Source organism: Aethina tumida, chromosome 1 (genome assembly GCF_024364675.1).
Source record: "Aethina tumida isolate Nest 87 chromosome 1, icAetTumi1.1, whole genome shotgun sequence".
Lineage (NCBI taxonomy): Eukaryota > Metazoa > Arthropoda > Insecta > Coleoptera > Nitidulidae > Aethina > Aethina tumida.
This window is the reverse complement of record NC_065435.1, coordinates 3,517,131-3,541,367: the sequence shown is the minus strand read 5'-3', so window position 1 is coordinate 3,541,367 and position 24,237 is coordinate 3,517,131. Positions and strand designations below refer to the sequence as shown.

The window sequence follows — 24,237 nt, the reverse complement described above, 5'->3', positions numbered from 1 at the left end:
TAACGTGTATTGTATAATTACATGTGAATACTAACTGGAGGTGGAAGACATAATAATAAATATTTCAAATTACTGTGTATAAATTATCTTCTAAAATATTTTTCAAATCTATAATTGGTGTAGTTTAATACATTTAATTTAAAAAACATGATTTTTTAATACTAATTAAAAGAATTGTATTTATAAATAATTGATTAAATCGTTAATTTTATCAAAGTTGATTAATTTTTATAATTTCATATATTTTAAAACAGGGATGTAATACATTATAAATTTTACTTTGTTTAAAATCTATTTTTTTAAATATTATTCTTGTTTAGACATTTTATTTTTTTATTTTAAGGTTTTAACATTATTTTCTAATTAGGATGTTTTAAAATAATGTACATATATAAAGTAACATTTAATTATTTTTTTATTTAAATGTTTTAAATAAATTTATATAAACTTGAAAAAAAAATTATAAAGTAGTAGTATGCTTTTCGTATTATTGTTTACTCATGAAGTTTTAAAATTTAATTTTTTATTAATATCACTTTCAAAAGGCAATAAAGTCATCAATAGGTTATATTCATTAATGTAGCTAACAATAAGTTACTGCTTTATATTTAATGTTTTTAAAATTATTTTTTAATTTATACATTTTTGTTAAAATAATACTCTATAAATAAAATGTATATTCTTATTGAATTAAATAATATTTCAAATTGGTAATTACTAAAACATTAAATAATCACTTGAATTATGCAATGTTTTTGATGCTGACCTCACGTAAAATGAAACATACTTAATTTATACAATATGTTAGTTTAAATATTTTATACTTTTCGCATTATTTTTTACTTAGGGTCTTTTAAAATTTAATTTTTTATTAATATCACATTCAAAAGAATTAAATTTTTAATTTGGCAATAAATTCATCAATTTATTATATTCATTAATGTAGCTAACAATAAGTTACTGTTTTATATTTAATGCTTTTAAAATTAGTTTTTTATTATAACTTTTTTAATTTATACATTTTTTTTAAATTAATACTCAATAAATAAAATGTATATTCTTACTGAATTATATTAATATTTCAAATTGGTAATTACTAAAACACTGAATAATCATTTGGATTATTCAATGTTTTTCATGATGACCTTATGTAAAATAAAACATATTTGATTTATACAATATGTTAGGTTTAATAGTTTATGCTTTTCAAATATTCAATCAACATTTAATAAAACAAAGTCATTCAGAAGAAGAAATTTGAGAATGATATTAAATTTGAGACAGACTTGTTCTTAGTCAATAGATGTTAATTTAATTAGAGGAGATATTTTTTTTCCTAAAAATGTTTACTACCAATTTTTGTAACAATAATGTGATACATAATATCGACAATTTTTATGGAATGCACATAGTTTTTTAGCGAGACCTTTAAGTTACACTTTGAATAGGGGTATAAATAAAAAAGTTGCGGGGGCGTATCCATGTTAAATGGATTATAAAAATGAAACGTATCAATATATATTTTTTTTATTATTTAAAAACATTTTAAAAAATCCAGATATTTGCAACTTATTTCTAGTTCCTGCTAAATTACTCTCTAAACGTCTATCCTTTTATCTGTTTTATAGAAAAATCCACTTGAATCACACGTTACACTTGTTACAAAATGCTGTGGATTATTACATTATTAACAAATGTAGATATTGCATTAAACTTTACATATCATTAGCATTATGGGTATTTAATAAAACAAACGTGTACAGTAATTATTTCTTTATATTTCCCTCCAAAGATTGAACAGGGTTTACGTTTGGTAGCCAATCAAAGCCTATATTTCAATACACGCAATGCCATGTCTATATCTATAAGAACAGCCTCATTGGATATTGTAACAATTTTAAATGAGAAAAAAAAACTGATTGCATACGTTAGAGTTTGAATATAAAAAGTACAAACATAGGGTGAATACATTCCAGCCATTCAATTACACTCTTTATGATTCCAGTTTACAATAATACTCAAAATTTCAGTTGTCGAACATTCGAACGGAATAATTTTTCGACAAAACGGTCGTTTCGACTATTAAAACCACCTTGATATTAAATCGTTTAATTTGTATATTGTATCTGGTTTCACCAGAAGATCACATCGTATAGAAATATTGAAAACTAAGGAGTAACATAACTACCACATACTTTAACTATGTCTAACATTAATGGTGATACATCACAATTTTTTTTTTCAGCTGGGGAACTAAAAAATTAAGCTACTTGCTAAGTTAAAAAATATATGCCTATTTAATTAATTAAAATATTTACATATGTACGAGTTTTTGGACATTTAAATTTTTTACACGAAATCACACTAGGTTTTTTAAAATTAAACAAAAAGAAAACAATATTTTCCCTGAATTTATTTGTTACATAAAGAAAATTGTTCAGTATGACAATGGCTATTATTATTTATATCAAATAGTACAACCAAAGTAAAACTGTTAAACTACCCAATCGTTTAAAAGGAGATGAGCTAAGTCCTTTTAACCTATCGTAGTAGTGAATACAAGGGTATTTTATCACAATATTGCCCTTTTCAAACGTACCGTAAAACGCTAAAGTAAAAAAATAAATAACTTATCACAAATAACATACCCTAATAACAAATTATGAAACTAAGAAACTACTTTAGTTGTACAATTCTATTAATATAAGGCAGATTTTAACAGCTATTAGCAATTAGATCTTACTTGACTAGATTTATAAAATTAAATATTTGTATAGTATAAAACATTATGAATTGTGAAGTGTTGTTACATTTTATATCGATATAAAATTTAGGAAAAATTAACTAGTTACATTAATTTAAATAAACTCAAACGATTACAATAATTCTCTTGATTAAAGGGTCAATGAAAATGGGTAAATCCTTGAAGCAATATGATTTTACTTGACTAGATTACTAATAATTAATATCATACAGTATCAACGGAAATTACTTTCTACCTTTTATATCGATAAAAAATGTAATAAAACAATAATTAATAAAAATGAAATTACACAAAATATTTATTGAAATGATATTACATAGGAGCAATTCAAAAATTGAATCAATAAAAAGTTACATAAAAAATGTAGAAAAAAAGATAAAAAAAATTCACCTAATAAATTATACAATAAATAAATATTTATGTAAATAACAATATTATCAGTACAAGGGAGTGAAATAAAAATTGATCCATACCAGAATAATTCAATCTCATAGTTCCTAATTGTTAACAGACAATTTCGTTTTTTTTTCGTTTAAAATCTTCAAAAAAAAAAGAATAATATTAATAAAACATTAAAATTTTACAAAATGACGATTAAAACATAAATTTGTAGCCCCATTTAACGGATTTTCCCTTTACATTATTTCCATTGAACAAGTCACATAACCATTATCATACACCCATTGGCAAAAAGTTAATATCAAGGAAGTTTCATCTTGAACAATTACTTCATGTTAAGCAGAGCGATCTTCTCTTGTATACAGTTGTTGGATTGAGGTGCGTCGGCTGTTTCACTCATGTCGGCGTGCAAAATGAAACCGTTCACGTCCGGCGTTAACCTTAACTGTTTACTGTCACCACTGTTCAACTTGTCCATCGACGGTCTTTTGCAATTCACCCTCAAACTTCTAACTTTCAAAATGTTCGGCCTGTGCGACGAATTGTTTAACACCGATACCGTTTTGTAGCCATGGTTGCGTCCGCGCTTCTGGCTGATGGCCATCAGGAAGTCGTTCCTCTGCGTCTCCAATCTTTGGTTCGACAGCAGGATGGCGCCGCCCACCTTCCTGGTGCCGAACGTCGGGATCGAAATGGGTTTCGGATGCGTCTTGTACATTTTGACGTTGGTTTGTTCCGGTATCGGCATGTAGACCGTCTGATTTGGCAGCGGCGGACTCATCGCCGACTGCGGTGACTCCAGGCAGATCATTTTCGTTCCAATATGGACAACCTGGAAATAGGCGGGTTTAATTAATAAAAATATTTCAGTAAATTAATCTAGAATCTTGAAACCTTGCAGGATTCATCTGGAATTTAAGCCTCATTGATAGGAAACAAGCAAGGAAGGAATATAAGGGGGCCGGCAAATAATGTCGGTTTCTTACATTAAGTTCAAACGAATAAATTTTTAATAAGGTTTATTTTTAATCAATAACATGATCACCCTCGTTATCAACCTTTTGCCATTTAGTATGCAAATTTTCAATCCTAGACCGATAAAAATCAATTGCTTTTTGAGTAAAATATTTTGAAATGGCTCATCCAAATTTTAAAATTTTTGCCACTAAGAAAATGTTGTAGGGATAAATGGAAATCTGAGAATGCAATATCGGGTGAGCATGGTGGATGAGGCAGTACCTCTCATTCATTAATTTTTTCGAGTGTTGACAATTCCAATAATAATCAACTTTCGACATGAGCAGCAGAAACGGCATTATTTTCCGGTACATTCAATAGAATAAAAGATATCGTAGATAAACGAATTTTATTTATTAATTATATAAAGGCATTACAACTAAAATGAACAATTATATAATTGGTCATGAAATTGCACATATTAAAAGGAGGGAAAATTTTGAATATCTTGTTCTCTAATTGATATTCAGAAATGACAAAAATGACTTAACTCTCTACAGTTGAATTATCTCATCACTTTTAACTAAACTATCCTTAAAAAACTAACTTATACAAACTAATTAGTACTAATAGTAACATTAAATGTTTTATCACAAAATCACTGCCTTGAAATGTTCACAACAACTTCAGGAATAACTAAGAATCTAACCTAAAGAACGAACTTATACAAACTAATACTACCACTAAAAAACTCAGTAACAATTACGTCGACGAAACCTTCTTAAGAGTTGTAGAACATCTCCCACGTCATAGTGGCGATTAATGACACGTTCCATCGGCACCTGTTGGAAAACGTGATCTGGGACTCTAAGCATAGCATAGTTCCTGAACAATTCTCTGGTGACATTAAGCTGAGCACGTGCATTATCTAGATTCACTCCTCTCAGATGGCCATGACCCATCGCCTCGTTCGCATTTGGTGCTTCCAGATGACCATCACCCAACTGCTGAGCCTCGATTGCATTTGGTGCTTCCAAATGGCCATCATCCGACTGCTGAGTCTCGTTAACATTTGGTGCTCCCAGATGGCCATCATCCGACTGTTGTGGCTCATTCGCATTTGGTGCTCCCAAATGGCCATCATCCGACTGGTGAGTCTCGTTAACATTTGGTGCTCCCAGATGGCCATCATCCGACTGCTGTGGCTCATTCGCATTTGGTGCTCCCAAATGGCCATCATCCAACTGCTGAACATCGTTCACATTTGGTGCACCCAAATGGCCATCATCCGACTGGTGAGCCTCATTCGCATTTGGTGCTCCTAGATGGTCATCACCCAACTGCTGAACCTGGTTCGCATTTGGTGCTTCCACATTCTGAGGGTTAGGTTGCGGAACCTGTGCATCACCTGAAGCATCTACTGTCGTGGCAGATTCGCCTCCAGTGTAATCAAAAGCAACTAATCCGTCTGGTTGTCGGTCTCCTTCCGTTTCTTCAATGTGACCATTGCTTAATGCCTGAAAATCCGCAAATAACTCCGTCCTCCATCTATTGATGTCAACTAACGAAATCATCGATGAGATTTCGCCAAAGGACAGAGACGTTGAGTCTGATATGAATTGCATCAAAGGTTGAACGGCTTGGTTTATATCCTCATTCTCCCCATCTCCACGACGTTCTTCATTTACATTTCCATTCGCATCGGTTTCTCTGTGTACTTGTGCCCAGCTTCTGTTACATCTTTCAACGATAGCAGCACTGCAATTTTCACATAAACGATGCTTGCGACCAATTTCTTCAGTCGATGAATCCATATTAGTTTCGCAAATAATACAAATGAGGGGATTTGCCTCGTCTTTCCTTTGTGGAGGCGCATCTTCGTGATTTAAATGATCGTCGTTAGACAAAGGGGAACGTGTGTTTGAACCAGATTCTGGAACCGAGGGCTCGACTGGTCCCCCTTCAGTTTCCGGGGAAGGAGTCAACTGGTATAGTGAATTAGGAGGAGCGGTGCCATATTTAAAAGTGAGCGAGTCCAGTGAGGGCGCCGAATTTGGTGCTCCCAAATGGCCATCACCCGACTGCGGAACCTCGTCCCCATTTGGTGCTTCCACATTCTGAGGGTTAGGTTGCGGAACCTGTGCGTCACCTGAAGCATCTACTGTCGAGGCAGATTCGCCTCCAGTGCAATCAGAAGGAACTAATCCGTCTTGTTGTCGATCTCCTTCCGTTCCTTTATTGTGACCACTGCTTAATGGTACCGCCGACTGCGCAGATTCGTTTGCTTGTGGTTCTGCAACGGGTGCCTGAAGATCCGAGAATGAGTCCGACTTCCATCCACTGATGTCACCTAACGAAACCATCGATGAGATTTCGCCGAAAGACAACAATTCTATGTCATCCGTAGAGTTTGATGCCATTGGCGTCGAAGGTTGAACGGCTTGGTTTCTATCCGCATTTTCTCCATCTCCGCGACGTTCTTCATTTACATTTCCATTCGCATCGGTTTCGGTGTTGTTTTGCTCCCAACTTCTATTACATTTTTCAAAGATAGCAATACAACAACGTTCGCATAAACGATGCCTGCGACGAATTTCTTCAGTCCAAGAGTACATATTAGCACTGCAAACAATACAAATCAGGGGGTTTGCCTCGTGTTCCCTTTGTGAAGGCGCATCTTCGTGATCTAAATGATCGTCGTTAGATAAAGCGGAACGTGTATTTATATTTGGACCAGATTCTGGAAGAGATGGCTTGACTGGTTCCCCCTCAGTTTCCGGGGAAGGAGTCAACTGGTGGGGTGAATTACGAGGTGTGGTTCCATAGTTAAAAGTGAGCGAGTCGACTGAAGGCGTCGAATTTGGTGCTCCCAGATGGCCATCACGTGACTGCTGAACCCCGTCCGTATTTGGTGCTCCCACATTCTGAGGGATAGGAACCTGTGCGTCACCTGAAGCATCTACTGTCGAGGCAGATTCGCCTCCAGTGCGATCAGAAGCAACTAATCCGTCTGGTTGTCGATCTCCTTCCGTTCCTTCATTGTGACCACTGCTTAATAAAACCGCGGATTGTGCAGATTCGATTCCTTGTGGATCTTCAACGTATGCCTGAAGATCCGAGAATAACTCCGACTTCCATCCACTGATGTCACCTAACGAAACAATAGATGACATTTCGCTGAAGGACAATAATTCTAAGTTATCAAATGTTGAATTTGAATCAAATTTTTTCGAAGGTTGAACGGCTTTATTTATATCCGCATTCTCCTCATTTCCACGACGTTGTTCTTCATTTACATTTCCATTCACATCGGTTTCTCTTCTTTTTTGTTCGCAACTTCTGTTACATCGTTCAACGATAGCTGCACAACAACTTTCACATAAACGATGCTTGCGACCAACTTCTTCAGTCGATGAATCCATATTAGCCTTACAAACAATACAAATCAGGGGCTTTGGCTCGTTTTCCCTTTGTGGAGGAGCATTTTCGTGATCTAAATGACCGTCGTTAGATAAAGGGGAACGTGTATTTTTATTTGGACCAGATTCTGGAATCGACGGCTTGACTGGTCCCCCCTCAGTTCCCAAGGAAGTCAGCGAGTCGAATGAGGGCGCCAAATTTGGCGATTGCAAGTAATTTTTGGTGAGTTCTTCTATATCTGTTTCACCGTTGTTGAATGAATTGTTTCCAGAGTCCAAGTTGCACCTATGACAGTCATATGTGACTGCCTCTTCTTCACCAATCAAGCTTGAAGTATTTGTCATAGTTGAGGGACTAGGACAACTGTGACATGGTTGAGTTGGAGAGTAAAGTGAATCTATCCGTGCATTATCGCTATCAGTTGAACTTGATTCGATTGTCAAAGTTGATGAGTTGATACTGGAACAACTAAAACTTTGGTGACAAGGTGAGTACGTTGGATCATCGGTCCCAGATGAGCGTGATGAGTTTATCAAAGGCTCCGAGGGATTCGTATAGCAACGACAAGGCCTGATGGGAAATTCATGGATTTCAGTTTGTGTGCCGACCGTGGAGGATTGAGAGCTGATTGATGACAAAGAAAGTGAAAGAGTGAATGATGAGGGTCCAGCTGGAGAACTGCAAGCGAAACTTCTCCTTCTTTTAAGAATATTTGTTGGTCCTGGTAGATTACGATGGTTATCGTTAGGCGCCCATGGAGGTGGAGATGGAGGTGGAGATGGCGGTGGTGATGGAGGTGGAGATTCAGTGATTGGAAGAGCATTTAGTCTCAAGCTTCGACGTAGAACTTGTCGTTCGGTGCAACAATAGACGATCCTCTGCGAGGGTGGCTCTGGCGACTCTAAATGTTGTCGCCGACGTTTCCGACTCAAACGAGGGGGCCTACAAAATATAAAGTTAATTGACAATTCCATTTTAAGAATACAGATTGCATTATGTTACTTTTTGAATTTATTACCATTTTTGTATACGTGATTTATTCAGTTTAATAAAGACCATTAAAATTAAAATATATATTCAATATTTGTTGATAAAATTCTTTAAATTAGACTCAATCAAATCTAAGTAATACTAAAAACAAAATGTAAAAAATAAAGAATCATCAAAGTGACTAAACAAAAAGTTATAAGTAAAAACTATAAAATTTATTAGTATATAAAGTTTATAAATGATAAAATCTGGGTATGTATATGATAAAGTTTATAAAGATACAAAGATAAAGATAAACTTGTACATTGAATGTTAAAGTTCTGGTTGGTGTATAAGAGAAACTGAATTTATAATAAATTTGTATAACATTTGTGTGACATAAAAGCTCCATCGAATTAGACAGATACAAGTTTGTTTCAACTAAAAGAGTACTAGAAATTGAAAAAACTATAACTATAATATAAACCATCGCCAACATTAGTAAAATTGGATAAAAGCACCTTCCAAAAACAAGATTTGAATTTATTGTAACTACAATTACAATTACGTATTACTGAAAATTATTGAAGGTCAACTATTAACAATCTTCAACAATGATTGTATAAAGGAAACTGAATTTATAACAAATTTATAAAACCGAAAACTATTAAAATTCAAATATAAAACATTATTCATCATTTGTGAATAAAAGTGAAGTAAAAGTTGTCTCAAATTAGACAGATTCAAGTTTTGAATTAAACGAGTACCAGAAAATGTAAAATGTATAATATAAAACATCGTTAACATGACTAAACTAAGAAACTAGATAAAAGTACATTCCAAAAACAAGATTATTGAATTTATTGTATTATAACTATAAAATACTGATAATTACTGAAGATCAACTATTAGCAATCTTCATTGAATAGTAAAGTTCTGGTTTTTTTGTATAAAAGGAAACTGAATTTATATTAACTCTGTAGAACTGAAAATTATTTAAATTCAAGTATAAAAAAACATTTTTCAATTTGTTAATAAAAGTGAAGTACCGAATTAGATAGATAGACGTCTGTTTGACCTAATTTAAAAACTGAATATTAGAAAATATTAAAATATTAAAGCGTATAATCATCAACATGAGTAAGCTAAAAAGTTGGGTAAAGTATATTAAAAATGAAAAAAAAGTTATTATAAAACAAAATCTCATTGAAATATAATAAATAATAATGAAATATAACGAAATAGTTGTCCTTAACCGAAAACGGAACAAAATGTTTCCGAATCAAGTAAGCTTTTATCAACAAACACAGCCATCAAATCAGCCATATTGTTTCCATGTTTTACGATAAAAAAACGTAAAAAAATGGGCATTAACGAAACATTTCTACATCCAAACACGTAACAACATACAATACTTATTGTTATAAACATAATAAATAAAAAAACATAATAATTACCTTGACTTATCCTGCATTTTCGATGAGAGTAAAGCCGGAGATGTTCACATCATGAAGGTTTATCGCAAAAGGAACGTTGAACGACGTTTGCGGCAAGTCCAAGATGTGGTAGGGGGACGAGTTGCGTATCGTGCGGGTTGCCTATGCGACGAGAAATTTATTCCGAATTTCTCGCTGGTTTGAGTCAAATAATCACACTCACTATTGGGGGAACGGTTAAACAACCATTCAATACGAAGACAGGCCGCCGGACACACTTTCAAACACCAATTTTCGTTCACAATATGCTTCAATGCCGATCCAATTTGACGTTCGCGCCCAAAAAAACGTCACTCGCGATCCATAGAAAACAGGTTTTATAGACGGATTTTGTGGTTTGCGTTTTAAAACGTATTTGCACCGACGATAAAATGCATAAAGACGCGATTAAACGCACATTTTAATTAATACTTATTTGGGAAACATTGGAATAATTCATCAAATAAGTGGCGTAAATAATAATAAAATATTATTTGTTGGTACTTTAAATGTACAATGTTGTCGGACATGATTCCCTAATATTTGAGATCCAAAAATCCTAGTGGCGTATGGAACAGCTTAATGTTTTTTGTCTTGGAAACAGTGTAGATCACTCTAAAGGTATCCAATTGATCGACTACCATCAGATAATCATATTTTATTATTTCACTAAGACTTTTTGGTATTTATTACCTTGTTTTTAATAACTGACAGTTAAATAAACCTCACACATCAGTTTTAGACATATAAATTGAAGTAAAAGAATAACCAGTTGTGAACACCAAATTTTTAATGTCTACAGAATGTGAACTGTGTATCACTGATATCTGTACATCATTGTATAGGTATCCAATTTATCGACGAATATCAGATAATCTAGTTTTACTGTTTCACACAGATGTATAAATATTTATTACCTTCTTTTAATAACTGACAGTTAATTAAACTAAATAAATTAGTCTTAAACACACAAGACCAGTTATTGAGACAAAGTTTCAATGTCAAAATAATCATAACTGAAGTTTCTTGACTTATTAATATTATAGAACCATATTTTTATGTTTTAGTTAGGCTTATAATCATTTATTACTATGTTTCTACCAATTATCACTGAATTAAACCGCATAAAATTGTTTTAAATACGCATAATGAAGAAAAACAGTAACATTTTTCAACAAAGCTCACTATTTCCAGAACTAATAATATACATACTTGAACTGGAGTGACAACGGAGATGGGGCTCATTGGCATGTAAACCACAGGCACGGTCCCGATGACGTTTTCCTGAGAATTATTAGTTAAAATTGATGGATGGCTAAAGCCATTCTCTAACACACTGGACGTGTCGAAGAGCATCGAATCTGGACTGGGCATCTCCTATAATCGCAAATAATTAACAAACTTTCAACGATGACAACTTGTTTGACAAGCTTACGCTTGGTGAATCTGATGGTGAATCCATAAGTCTCGGGTTGACAACAAGATATTTTGGAGTATCCTGCTGTAAAATTGTAAGTATTACTCTCTTAAGTGTTGGAAACTTATGTAATACAAATTTACGACTTAATTTTTAAAATGTAATCAAAATTCAAGCTTTTTTATTATAAAAAGAATGCAAAGTTTCAATGTATTTATTTCGAAATATTTATAAGCTGTTCCTGAATCTTCGCATACACTATTATTTTTTAATGTCAAGACCTTTTTGGTTTTTATTTCCTTTGATGTAAAAACTGAAAAGGTTTTGTTACAAATTACTAATCTAATTTTCTTTGACATCATGTCAAAACTAATTATCAAAATTTTCAGATCTAATAACTGTTTAAATTTTTAACAAATCCAACTGCAAAACTTTTTTGTCTGAAAAAAATGATACAACGAAATCACAGTTTATTATAATATTGTACATAATCGATTTTTCAAGTTAAATTTTATAATTAAAAAAAAAAAATGATTTTTGTTAAAATTTTCATATTTCCACTATGCAGTTTTCTCATTTATGACTGACCACAGATTTCTCACGTTCTTTCCAAAAATTTCACATTAATTTTTTCTTTTTACACCTTCTTAATTCCATTACAGACTAAAAAAATATATAACACCAGTTCCAATAAGATCAGCCTGCAAAATCCTTTATAAAATGTTTTCGAGAAACATGATCAATTTAACTGTCGTAAAAAAACGAATAAAAACTCAGTAAAATTTACTAATTGTACTAAAAACAAGCCGAAGAACCTCAGTTACCTTTGGAAAACTATTGGTGCTAGAGGTTATTGAGGTAGTTGTCGGCCTAGAATGTTGCGGGACGGTACTAGGTACCACCACGCCGGACATTGGGGCGAACCGGTCGACCGGAATCGGCGACGTGGCTGGAGCGTCGACGTTGGCGATGGCAGCCGCAGCCGCTATCGGAATCGCCACCGGGACGCTGCCAACGATCGGGACACTCTGCCCGATCGTTTCCTTGTCGTCCGCGTGGGAGGGCGTCGCGACACTGCTGCTGCCACTCGAACTGGACGTGTGCTTCGTCTCCTTCTCCTTCGCCAATTTCCTCTCGCTGATCAGCTGGTGGATGTCTTTGCTGCGGCCCGGAACCAGTTTACGCAACTGGATCTATAAAATACAAATCGATTTAAATGATTAAACGGGTAATTTTTGTCCGGCCATTGTGTCGATACCTAAAAAACTCCGAGTCGTACATTAAAAAGTCTGAACTTACCCGATGATTCGAACACGTTATGGACCTGGTGCACGGGCCCTTGTTGCCCTCCACGACGCCACAATGGACGTCCGGATCGTAGTCCTTGGTGACCTTGTTGCTTCTCTTGCTCTTTTTGTACTTTGAACTGTTGGGCGAACCGTGCGACGAGTCGTCCTTCACGTCCGAGTGCGAGTCCTTCTGTTTCTCGGACTTCTCCTTGTCCCTATCCTTGTCTTTTGTTTTCTCTTTATCCTTCTCCTTATCGCGGTCTTTATCTTTGTCTCTCTCCCTGTCTTTGTCGCGGTGCTCCTTGTCCCGGTGCCTGTCCTTCTCCCTGTGCTCGTGCTTGTCTTTTTCCCGATGGTGATCTTTGTCCCGGTGCTCCTTGTCTTTATCTTTATCTCTCTCCTTGTCCCTGTGGCTGTGACTGTGGCTGTCCTTCTCTCTGTGGCTGTGACTGTCTTTTTCCTTGTGACTGTCCTTCTCTCGCTCCTTCGGAAAGGACGTGTCCATCGGTATTGTTACAGGCAGGGACATTTTGGCATCGACGTTGTGCGAAACGGCCGACAAAGGTGGAGGCGTGATGGGTTTCTGCACCAAAAACAACCAATGAAAAACGTCCCTCGTAAAATCATAGAAACAAGTACCTTGAATACTGGTTGCGAGGATGATTGCGAGGTGCTCGAAGACGACTTTTTGCTCTTGCTCTTCATCTTCTTCTTGAGGTCCTTGGCACTTGGGGCGACGCCTTTGGCCACGCAGCTCTTGTGGAGCAGCACGTCGCGTGGATTGAACACGAGGTGGCATTCCTTGCACTTACTGTACACCCTTTGTTCCATCTTCGGTATGACGCCGTACAGTTTGACGTCCTGCCTGGGTAGCAGTTTGACGCGAGGATGGTCAGGTCTGGACACTTCATCTTTGTCGTCTGGAAATTTTACTGTACACGTTTAGGTTTGGATCGCGGTTTTTTCTTTTTGTTGGGACTACTTGATGGTTCAATATATAATATATAAATTAATTCTGAATCGAGGTTTAGTTGATTTTTTTAAATTAAGCTAATTTTTTAAATTTTGTAATTAAAAGTTCATTTAATTCTTTGGGAAAGGGGTCTCGTAAATTATATTTTAAAATGCTTTTAGAAAATGTTTAGGAAGTTGAAGCTTGACTATTTTTAAATATTACACAAAAAATAATTAAAAACGTAAAATTTTCTTTTATAAAAAGTGTAAAAGGACGAAAGGTTTTTCCATGACAAATAATGTTGTGATTGGAAGATAATAACCAATATATTAAAAATTCACAGAAATAATTGTTCATACTAAAAAATGTGGCTCTTTATATTATCTATATATTTTCTCATTATGTAAATAATTAATTCTTTTATAATATGAATAATAATTGAAATATTAAACACTGGTTTTAAAAATATTATTAATTAATTCATTTGCTTATTGGTATTAGATATTTCATTGATGTTTTAAATCTTAAAGTGCATTTATAATTTAATTAAATGACGTTTCAATTATTAACATGTTTAACAAGTAAGATTTTATACAATATAATACCTCTTAAATGTATTTTATTGAAAATGTTGTTTTTTATATTATCCACATATTTTCTCACTATATAATTAATTAATTCCTTTATAATATGAATAATAATTGAAATACTAGACACTGGTTTTAAAAATATTGTTAATTAATCCATTTGCATTATTATTAGATATTTTATTGATATATTAAATCTCATCATGCATTCATAATTTAATTAAACGACGTTATATTATTAACGCGTAAAATTTTATAAAATTTAATACATCTTAAAATGTTTCTTATTCAGGATTGTCCATTTTTATGACAGAATACACGATTTTTTTTATGAATTTGATTTAACACGAGTTAAAAATAAAGAAAAAAATCTCTTTTTATACAAATTGTTTTGTTTTAACACAATTTTCAATATTCTATGATTTTTTAGATATTATTTTCTTTTTGTCAAAGTATAATTCATTTTTTATAATATATTTAATGAATTAAAATATGCAAGCACGAAATAAATTCTTATATATCGTGTAAAAAAAGAATTGGGTGTATTCAATTAAGTTTTATTAAATTGAAACCCACAGGTTAATCAATAATTATTAATAAAATAACTGTAAAGATTTTTGCTGTAATAATTTCGATATAATTTCTTAATAGAGGTATTATTGATTACATTTTGACATTAAAATAGATATTTAGATTATTGTATTATTATTTTTATCTTTATTTCATTATTATTCAACAGAATGATTATATAATATGTAAGATACTGCTGCATTGAACATAATGTTGCAAGTTATTTAATAATTAATAATACTTAGATATATTTCTTATATTTATGAGTCAGTATCAGTCTTCATAGTCCATACAATTTTTAATCATATAATTCGATTAACCCCTTAACAGTCATTTTAGAAATATGGTTACAATTCAGCACAAAAAAATTAAATATTTAACAAAACATAATAATAAGATAGTAAATATTGAAATTGAACTGTATAAATATATTAATGAAAAATTGTCTATGTAATCGTATGTTGAAATGCCATTGATTTTAAATAATTGGCATTTCTAAAATCTGTACACTTAGCATGTGATGTAATTTTTTCCACTTTAGCTTCTCCTAGCATCTAAAATGCTTGTTCACTTGTTTTTAGAATATATAATGTTGAAATGAGTTTTCATAAATTAAAACACAAATTAATTATTAATGGGTATTAAATAAGAATGAATATATGTTAATTGCAACAACTAACAGTGAGTTGTGTCTTCTTTAATGCAAATTTGAATCAAATTTGAGATGACAGTAACTTCAAAGCAACAAGTTTGATGAATTGGTCACATGTTTTAAACAATAACAAACCAAACATAACCAAGATAAGAATGTAAACAACGTGGATTTGACATTGTCAAAAGTGTCAGGAAATTTTGGCAATTTTGGACGATTTGCGACTAACGAATCCGTCGCTGATGGATAATTTAAATAGGAATGATGCATAGATTTGGAGGGACAAGTTGAAAGTTGCTTGTTATGATAAAACAACACACAAATTACAGTAAATTTACAGATTATGAACAACACACTTTTAAGAACGTAGCCATTCATTGAAAATCAGTGAATGAAGCAAAGGAAAGTTGCTTGTGCATTGATCGGTTGATGTAATCTTACATACCAATTTCTAAGTCCGCTTGACTCCTAATTGCACTCCAGTGTTTGATATCAGGTGAAAATCCGTCAAATAAGTCTTCCATGTTTTTGGCTAAAATGAGATTGACTGTTGTAAACTATTTATAAGGAAATAATAAATACAAAACATAATCACTAAAAGTCATCACATAACCAAAGTGAAACTGAAACTGAAACGTCCCGGAACTATATTGTTTTTGGTGCACGTTTTGTTTTGGCTCATCGTTACCGTGCGTTCATAACAAACGTAATACATAAGACCAACCTAAACAAAAATTCAAGGAAATTATGCCAAGTGTTCAAAACGAACATAACCTAGAACGCAAAACTAACCTATAAACACACAAACATTGTTCCTTGTAGGTCAAAAGAAAAACGTGAAAGGGACGTTAAACTAAAACGAATCAGACGCTGTAATTAAAACATGAATTTTCATTAATATACTTTATTACATAAAATAAGAACACAGATTTATAAAATTAACCTTAGCTTAAGGACTGTTCTACAACAGAAACTCTAATTTATTACTAATCTATAAGACCGAAATTAATAAACATTTAGGATGACATAGATAACACACATTTACATTTACACATTTCACAAAAAGAGTATATGTATGCAGTAAATTCATTGTTTACTTTGTTGATTATATGTTTCAGTAGTTATATTTCAAAACTGAATTTTCATGCGCAAAGACAATTCCAAAAAAATAAAAAAGTAGACACGTCATTGTGCAATTTTTAATAATCTCGTGACTCCCTGTGAATAAATAACATTCAACAAAACAAACTTCGTCCATTTTCATTTTAATGTTGCAAAACGTGTGGCCTTCGATTCAAAATAAAATACCCGCAAAAATTGTTGATCGAGAGTCGGTTTACACGCGTTGGTCTTACGCATTTCCCACCGACTTCATATAAGTTCACTTCCAGCTGATTTGTTTTGGCTCAGACAACGCATCAAACAGAGACAACACAACAACAACAGGAGTATCCCAGAGGCGTAGACAGAGACGCAGACACTGGTTCGACGATTAAACGACATTTAATTTATTTTTTTTTTCATTTTTCTTTTTAATTTACAATCAACATCGATAAAATTGAAAGAGTACAGTACCTTTGTTTCGGTTGTAGCAAGCTGGGAAAGTGACAGACAAAGATATAAACCCTAATTCGCGGAAATTCGTGACGAAAATGTCCGTTTCTCATTTACAAATGTTTGTGACGCACGTTTCGATAATTATCGACTTAATGAAATCCTTAAAATGATTAATTCGGACGTACACGGAGACCCCCTAGTCAATTTTTGCATATTCTCTGCTTTGAATTTGTTATATAACTTCTATTTAAATTAATATTTTTACTGTTTAAATTAGTTATTGAACATTATTTTGTTGCATCTCATACTTTAAAACCTTTGTAACTTCTAAGGTTACTCAATTTTTATCGAAAATATTGTTTGTTTAATCATTAGTGTGCAAAAATGTTAATTTTTTCAATTGTATACATTTTCTAGCAAATGTTTAACTATTAATTTGTTGACAGGAAGCTTAATTGATAAAAATAATTCAAATAATTTGTGAAGCGTAAATCAACTATAAATATTTAAATCACCCCTTCAAAGAGATATTCAGAGTTACTTCCACAAGAATCTTTATACAAATAATACTTCTGTTAAAATGTAAGACAAGCAGAAAAAAGTAATAACTGTTTAAAGTACCATAATAGTTATCTACAACAAAATAATGATAAAAAAGTGATAAAATAAATGAATCACTGTTTTTGAAAACATTAATTATTGTACAATTTTAAAGGTGCAAATCTAACTTCTAAATCATATTTAAATTAATATTTTTGAAAAGAAATTTGTTTCTGATTGCTCAAATTAGTTTTTTATAATTATTTTGTTGTAGAATGTAGGATTCTATACTTTAAAACCTTTGTAGATTCTAAGATTACTTAATTTATATGAAAAATATTGTTTGTTCTATCATTAGTGTGTTAATTTTTCCATTGTATACGTTTTCTAGTAACTGCTTTAACAATTAATTAGACATATATATTTGAATCTACCATTCAAAAAAATATTCTGAGTTTCTTCCACAAGAAACTTTAGACAGAAAATATTTACAACTGTTTACAGTACCGTAATAGTAATCTACAACAAAATAATGATTAAGAAGTGATAAAATAAATGAATCACTTTCTTGTCAAAACATTTAAAAGTGTAAATTAATTAATAACTTCTAACTAATACTTAAAGTAATATTTTTTAAAAGAAATTTGTTTTTCTAGAAAGTAGCATCTCGTACTTTAAAACCTTTGTAGATCTGAAGGTTACTTAATTTTTATTTAAAATGTTTGTTCAATCATTAGTGTGTAAAAATGTTAATTTTTCCGATGGTACACGTTTTCTAGCAATGTTTAACTATTAATGTGTTGAGAGGGAGCTTAATTAATGTAAATAATTCAAAAAAGTACAATTTTAAAAATGTAAATCAACTATGGTAAGCACAAATATTTAAATCTCTTCAAAATTTCTTCAACAAGTAGAAATTACTATTTAAAGTATCAAAATAATTATAAATTGATTTTCCACAAAAATATTTCTTTAAATAGAAGTTTTTTAGTGAAATTTTAATTTCTTAATATGATAGGCTATTTAATTGAAAATTTTTGTCATCTTAGTAATTTGTTAACAATAAATTGCGGTCACCCTGCTATTAAGTTTATTTTTTCAGTGAAATAATCAGTGCAAATTTCAAGGAGGATTTATGTGAATTAAAATTCGGCCAATATACAATGTAAATGTCAATTTTGTATCCACCTACCTTATACATACCCACAAAACCATCTCCCATAACACAACATCCAAGAAATATATATATAAATACTAAAAAATACGAATAATATTACGCATACACACACACATATTCGAAATCAACCACAACATAAACAGAACTATAGTAAATTGAGCTTCTGAAGCAGTGAAAACATTTTATCAGATTATAATTCTGTTCATGTTATTTGTTTATTTGAAAACCAACCATAAAACCACTTGTTTGTGTTATAAGAACAAACTGGACTTACCAAAGAAATCGGATGTCTTCCTTGCACAGCCAATTAGGATTTATTCGCCGATATTTTAAACAATTAACACCAAACACAAAAGACAACGGAATTATTTTTTAATTACCCGAACCATACAAATTGCACCCATATAAAATCGGAATAAGTTTTTTGAAGTTTTTATTCAAGATCAGCTTATGAAGTCTCCGAAATCCCCATTTCAAATTTATAATGATACAATTTGTACAAGTCGCGGTTTACGTTGAGCCAAAACAAACCGTTCGTTACTTATATGAAGTCTTGAACTAATGGTTAATAATAAAATCACAAAATCAGTTATTAATATCATATAACATAGAAATAATAGTAATAAATTAAATTAGAATAACTCATACTTTCGTTTTTCACAATACACTGCGCGTCCTTTTCCTTCTCGGACTTCTCCTTAGTTTTGTCCTTTGCTTTCTCTTTATCTTTTTCTTTATCTCTGTCTTTATCTTTTTCTCTTTCTTTATCACGATGGCCTTCTTTCTCCCTATCTTTTTCTTTGTCTCTGTCTTTTTCTTTATCTCGTTCTTTTTCTTTGTCTCTGTCTTTTTCTTTGTCGCGCTCTTTTTCTTTGTCTCGCTCTTTTTCTTTGTCTCTATCTTTTTCTTTATCTCTATCTTTTTCTTTGTCTCTGTCTTTATCTTTGTCTCTCTCCTTTTCTCTATGGCCGTCCCTTTCCTTTTCCTTCGGAAAGGACATGTCCATTGTATTGACAATAATGCTAGGTTTGACCTCACTGACTGCTGCTGCGGGCTGGATGGGGGGTGGCGTCGCAGGTTTCTGAAATCAAACGAAATTCCGTCAGTCAAATAACTGCAATCACCCACATCACAAAACGTACCTTAAATAGTACTTGTGGGGTTGACGCGTTTGTTGGCAAGGGTTTCTTCTTGCTTTTGGCCTTCTTCTTGAGGTCCTTGACATTGGACGTGGCGGTGCTTTTATCGCACGACTTGTGCAACATCACGTCCCTGGGATTGAACACGGTCGTGCACTCCTTGCATTTGCTGTAAACCCTCTGTTCCATTTTTGGTATGATGCCGTACAACATGACATCTTGTCTGGGCAGCAGTTTCACCCGGGGGTGGTCTTGTTTTGCTTCGTGTTTTTCATCTGGAACAAACGTAGTCGATGATAAACCTTTTTTGTATGAATGCGTTTATTTTATATTTTATTACGTTACATGCATGTTTAAGGCTTTAGAACACGCTTATCGATTTATTAAATTAATTCGCAATAAAGAGAATGATACACTTAAAAAATATGCCTCAAGGTCGAAAACGTAATGTATTATCGAATATTTTCAATAGACACTTAGCTTTTAATCATTTGTATAACAACGGAATTCCAGGAAACATTTTGAGTCAATCGCTGCTGAATAACATGGCAAACATTTATGCATTTATTGGAGCATTATAACATTGGCGTTACCCATTGATTAGAAATGTGTCCAGGGCCAAGGCCAGATACCAGGGCTAATTTATATATTTTCATTAATAAATTTTATTTATTTGTTATTTCTGCCAACAGAACGCATATAAAACTTGATTATATTAAAAGTTTCGTAAAGTTTGTTATGTTTCTTTAAAATAAACAAATATTATTATGTGAATTTTGTTCATTATTTAAGTTCAAAGAGTCTAACCTTGATTTATTCAAAATAATTAAAGGTAAAAATAACAATTTCTGGATATTATCATGTTATTTCAAAGAATTTATATTATATAATATATTTATTTAAACAGTTATTGTATATTTTAAATATATTTTGTAATTTACTTTTAAAGTAAAAGTTATATAACTGAAATTACAACAGTTTAGTATGAACATTTTCAGTTAATTTATAAAGAATTATTTCCAATTAAAAGAAACTAAAATTATTCCTTCCCTTAAAGCTTATATTAGTAAAAAAGTATATTATACAATAACTGTAAATTAGCTTAAGGTTATTAGAAAATTAATATTACCTTAAAGAATATTCAATATTTTTAGGGAACAAAATTACATACATATAAAATTTGTCAATTGTAATACTTAAATGTTATAAACATTTACTTGACAGAGGAAAAATATTTAATATTTATCTATAATTACTTGTAAAAATGACTATTTTAACAGGCAAATTAATCTTAATGAATATTATGAATACTCACTGTTGGAATTTTAATTTATTTAAATGAAATTATGTATTCTATAATTAAATATATTTCTAATCTACTTCTTTTTGCAGTTAAAACTGTTTAATGTGAACAACTTCAACCCTGTTCATAAATAGTAATTTTCCTATTAAAAAAGAATAAAATTTAATGAAATATGAAACGAATTAAAATTCTTTCTGTTTTTTTTTCCATATTTTCATACATGAAATAATTTCCTGTAGCTTGAAAGCGTTAAATAGGAGTATTTAAGTACGCAATTTTTAAGGAAAATTAACCTTTTATCCTAAAAATTTCCCGAAAAAACTGTATATTTGCAGTATAATTATTTAAAACTTAGGTTGAAAATTACGAAACTGACACAATATTTTAATCCCTCAAATTCCCAACTTTATATTTATACAGATATCAATTATATGCATATTATAAATTATGAATGCAGTGCTGCAAATTAATAATGTATTTATTTATTTAAATGAAGAGAATTGTATATTTAAATACATTTTTTAATCTACTTTTGCTAGAAACTTTGTAATTCAAATTAAAATTGTTTATTGACCTAATTTATAAAACGTAATTTTCCCATTAACCAAACCAAAGGATGAAATGAAATGAATCCTTACCAATTAATTTCAAATTTTTATACATTAAGCACCAAATACCTGAATGTATAAAATAAATAAAAACCAAATTATGTAACCACTAAACATTCAGATGTTTAAATTTAAACTTTTTTTGAGAAAATTCACCTTTTTGTCTTAAAAAATATACACACACAAACATTTTATAACACTGAATTCAACTGGGGACCACCAAGGGGGCTGTTTTTGTATTTAATAATAAGCTTCACAGATTTTAAACAATACAAAATGGTTAAGTACATGTTAGACAAATACCTTACTAATATATAGTGCAAGAATTAAGTTGTACTTTTAGTTATGCAAAAAATATAAGCCTCTATGTTTGTTGGAGCATGATAATGAGAGGACAGGTATTAATATTAAAAAGTCTTCGACACCCATCATGCATATGTTTAACTAAATACTACATTTAAGCTGTTGCTTACTGGGTCAGATTGAATTGTAAACACATTAAACAAATAAAATGAATGAATAAAAGGGTATAAATTAAATAATTGGAATAAAATAGAACAAAAATTGGTACTTACCTAAATCTAAATCAGCTATATTCCTAATCAAGTCCCATTGAGTGATTTCAGGAGAAAATCCATCAAATAAGTCTTCCATTTTTATCACTAAAACAAAACGATACAATAAATTAGAGAACGGAGAGACTGAATAAGTTGTAAAAAAAATTGCAACACTAGAAAAACTAACCTTAAAATGTTATTATTAAAATCACAAAGTATTAAAGCTATTAATATCATAAAACAGACAAATAAATGTAATAAACAGTATAAAATATGCTAAACAATTTAAAACCAGGCATAATCACGAAAACATGTATTCGTTCCGTTATTGAATTTTGTCTGAGGTTGAGGAAAATACATTATAATCTCTTCTGTTTGTCGATTGATTAACAGATTCATATGTGAACTTGAATTAGAAACTCTTTATAATACTGAAATCGACGTTTAAAACACTTATTTACTGCAACATCGTTGATTAAACATGTAGAAGAGATCGTGTATGAAGCTACTCAAATCACTAACTCTAACCTCTTAACTGATGGTCCAGCGAAAGTTTCAAACAGCCTTGACTATGTTTATTTGTTTATAATGCCCCTTTGGGTTTTCAGCAAGGCTTTAAAGCACTTACGGACATTTTATTCATTAACAATCGATTAATAACAATTATTCTGATTAATGACGGGAGTAAATATTTATTTAATTTATTTTTTCTTGTGATTTAACGATTGCGGACGACAAATTAATAATTTTTATGGCGCCTTTCGGTGGAAATATATTTGAGACTGCCCCTGAAATAATTTAATTCATAATGAACAAAGTAACAATCAATGATTTATTATAAAAAATAATAATAATACGTACAGGGAAAAATGTAAATTGGAAACAAATAAACGGTCGTAATAAATTACTAAAATTATCACTAAGTATAATTATCTCCCTTAATTGGGGCTAAATTAATTTAAATAATTATTTCATATTCAAATCATGTTGGGAATTTCGTGCGAATTGCAACTGCAGTTGTTGACACTTGAGGCGGGACGTTTGAAAAGTTACAACATGACACATTTTTATTGGCGGAGACGGCGCGGTGGGCGTGTTGGTTCAATTAATAAAAATGTGAACATCAATATTGAATGAATCTCGAGTGACTTCAGGAAGGCGATGCACAAAAATTACGTCTACAAATTCACAAATAATCCGAACACACAAAATCCATACGTACCTTCGATTTTGTTTGTGTAATTGACATCTGGAGGTTATGTCAACATTTTATTTTTTACGCAAAGTTATTTATAATTTGGTATATTGATTATGAGTTATCTCGCGCATGTTTTTATTTTTAAAAATTATCTCAGGCGGTTTTAAGACTTGGTAAAAGTCTACTGGGTAAATGGGTCATTGACTGAAATATAAAAATAATCGCAGGGAAAACATCTGTGGGAAAGTTACGTACGAGGGATATTGAATAAGTTCCACGTATACTTCAATTAATCAATATAAATTCATTTTCTCAATTTTTGCATAAAATAATTAATATAATAGAAAAATTTTAAATTACACATTTTGTAAGATATGTCATGATTTAATTTTCCTCTTATTTTACTGTGTAATTAATGTATTTCAATTTACAAAGTTAATGAGAAATTTATCTCAAATTTTTAAAAAGTAATTAAAAAACAATTTAATATGAATTTATAATTTCCAACGAGTTAAATGATTTTCTTAATACGTAATTTTGAAAAGAAAACATTTTATAAAAAATTTATTAACCCTCCAGTTTTAAATCTTGAAATAATTTAATTTTCCTCTTATTTTATTAAATGTTTAACGTTGTTCAATTTTTACTACCAAATTAAATTTAAAACAATAAGATTTTTTTCTGAAATCTGAGACAAACTACTA

General features: G+C 31.4%; 2 protein-coding genes across 6 annotated transcripts; both read right to left on the bottom strand.

The window, feature by feature from the left end:
* Positions 1–2,093: 2,093 nt before the first annotated feature.
* On the bottom strand, positions 2,094–23,696 carry LOC109608304 (zinc finger CCCH domain-containing protein 13). 5 transcript variants are annotated; one of them, XM_049962117.1, is made up of 11 exons: positions 23,558–23,696; positions 22,354–22,440; positions 19,871–20,142; positions 19,377–19,809; positions 15,900–15,986; positions 13,330–13,622; positions 12,701–13,273; positions 12,226–12,594; positions 11,420–11,485; positions 11,197–11,361; positions 2,094–3,995 (listed from the first exon to the last, which is right to left on the bottom strand). In XM_049962117.1, exons 2-11 carry the CDS (start codon positions 22,430–22,432, stop codon positions 3,489–3,491), a joined length of 2,844 nt encoding a protein of 947 aa, XP_049818074.1. In that variant the 5' UTR covers positions 22,433–22,440; positions 23,558–23,696; the 3' UTR covers positions 2,094–3,488. The 5 variants fall into 5 exon arrangements, with proteins under 5 accessions (XP_049818074.1, XP_049818075.1, XP_049818073.1 ...); XM_049962118.1 differs by lacking the exon at positions 23,558–23,696 and adding an exon at positions 22,864–22,923; XM_049962116.1 differs by lacking the exon at positions 23,558–23,696 and adding an exon at positions 22,523–22,845.
* On the bottom strand, positions 4,017–10,085 carry LOC126264386 (uncharacterized). Its single transcript, XM_049962115.1, has 2 exons — positions 9,967–10,085; positions 4,017–8,482 (listed from the first exon to the last, which is right to left on the bottom strand). Exons 1-2 carry the CDS (start codon positions 9,981–9,983, stop codon positions 4,873–4,875), a joined length of 3,627 nt encoding a protein of 1,208 aa, XP_049818072.1. The 5' UTR covers positions 9,984–10,085; the 3' UTR covers positions 4,017–4,872.
* Positions 23,697–24,237: the final 541 nt, after the last annotated feature.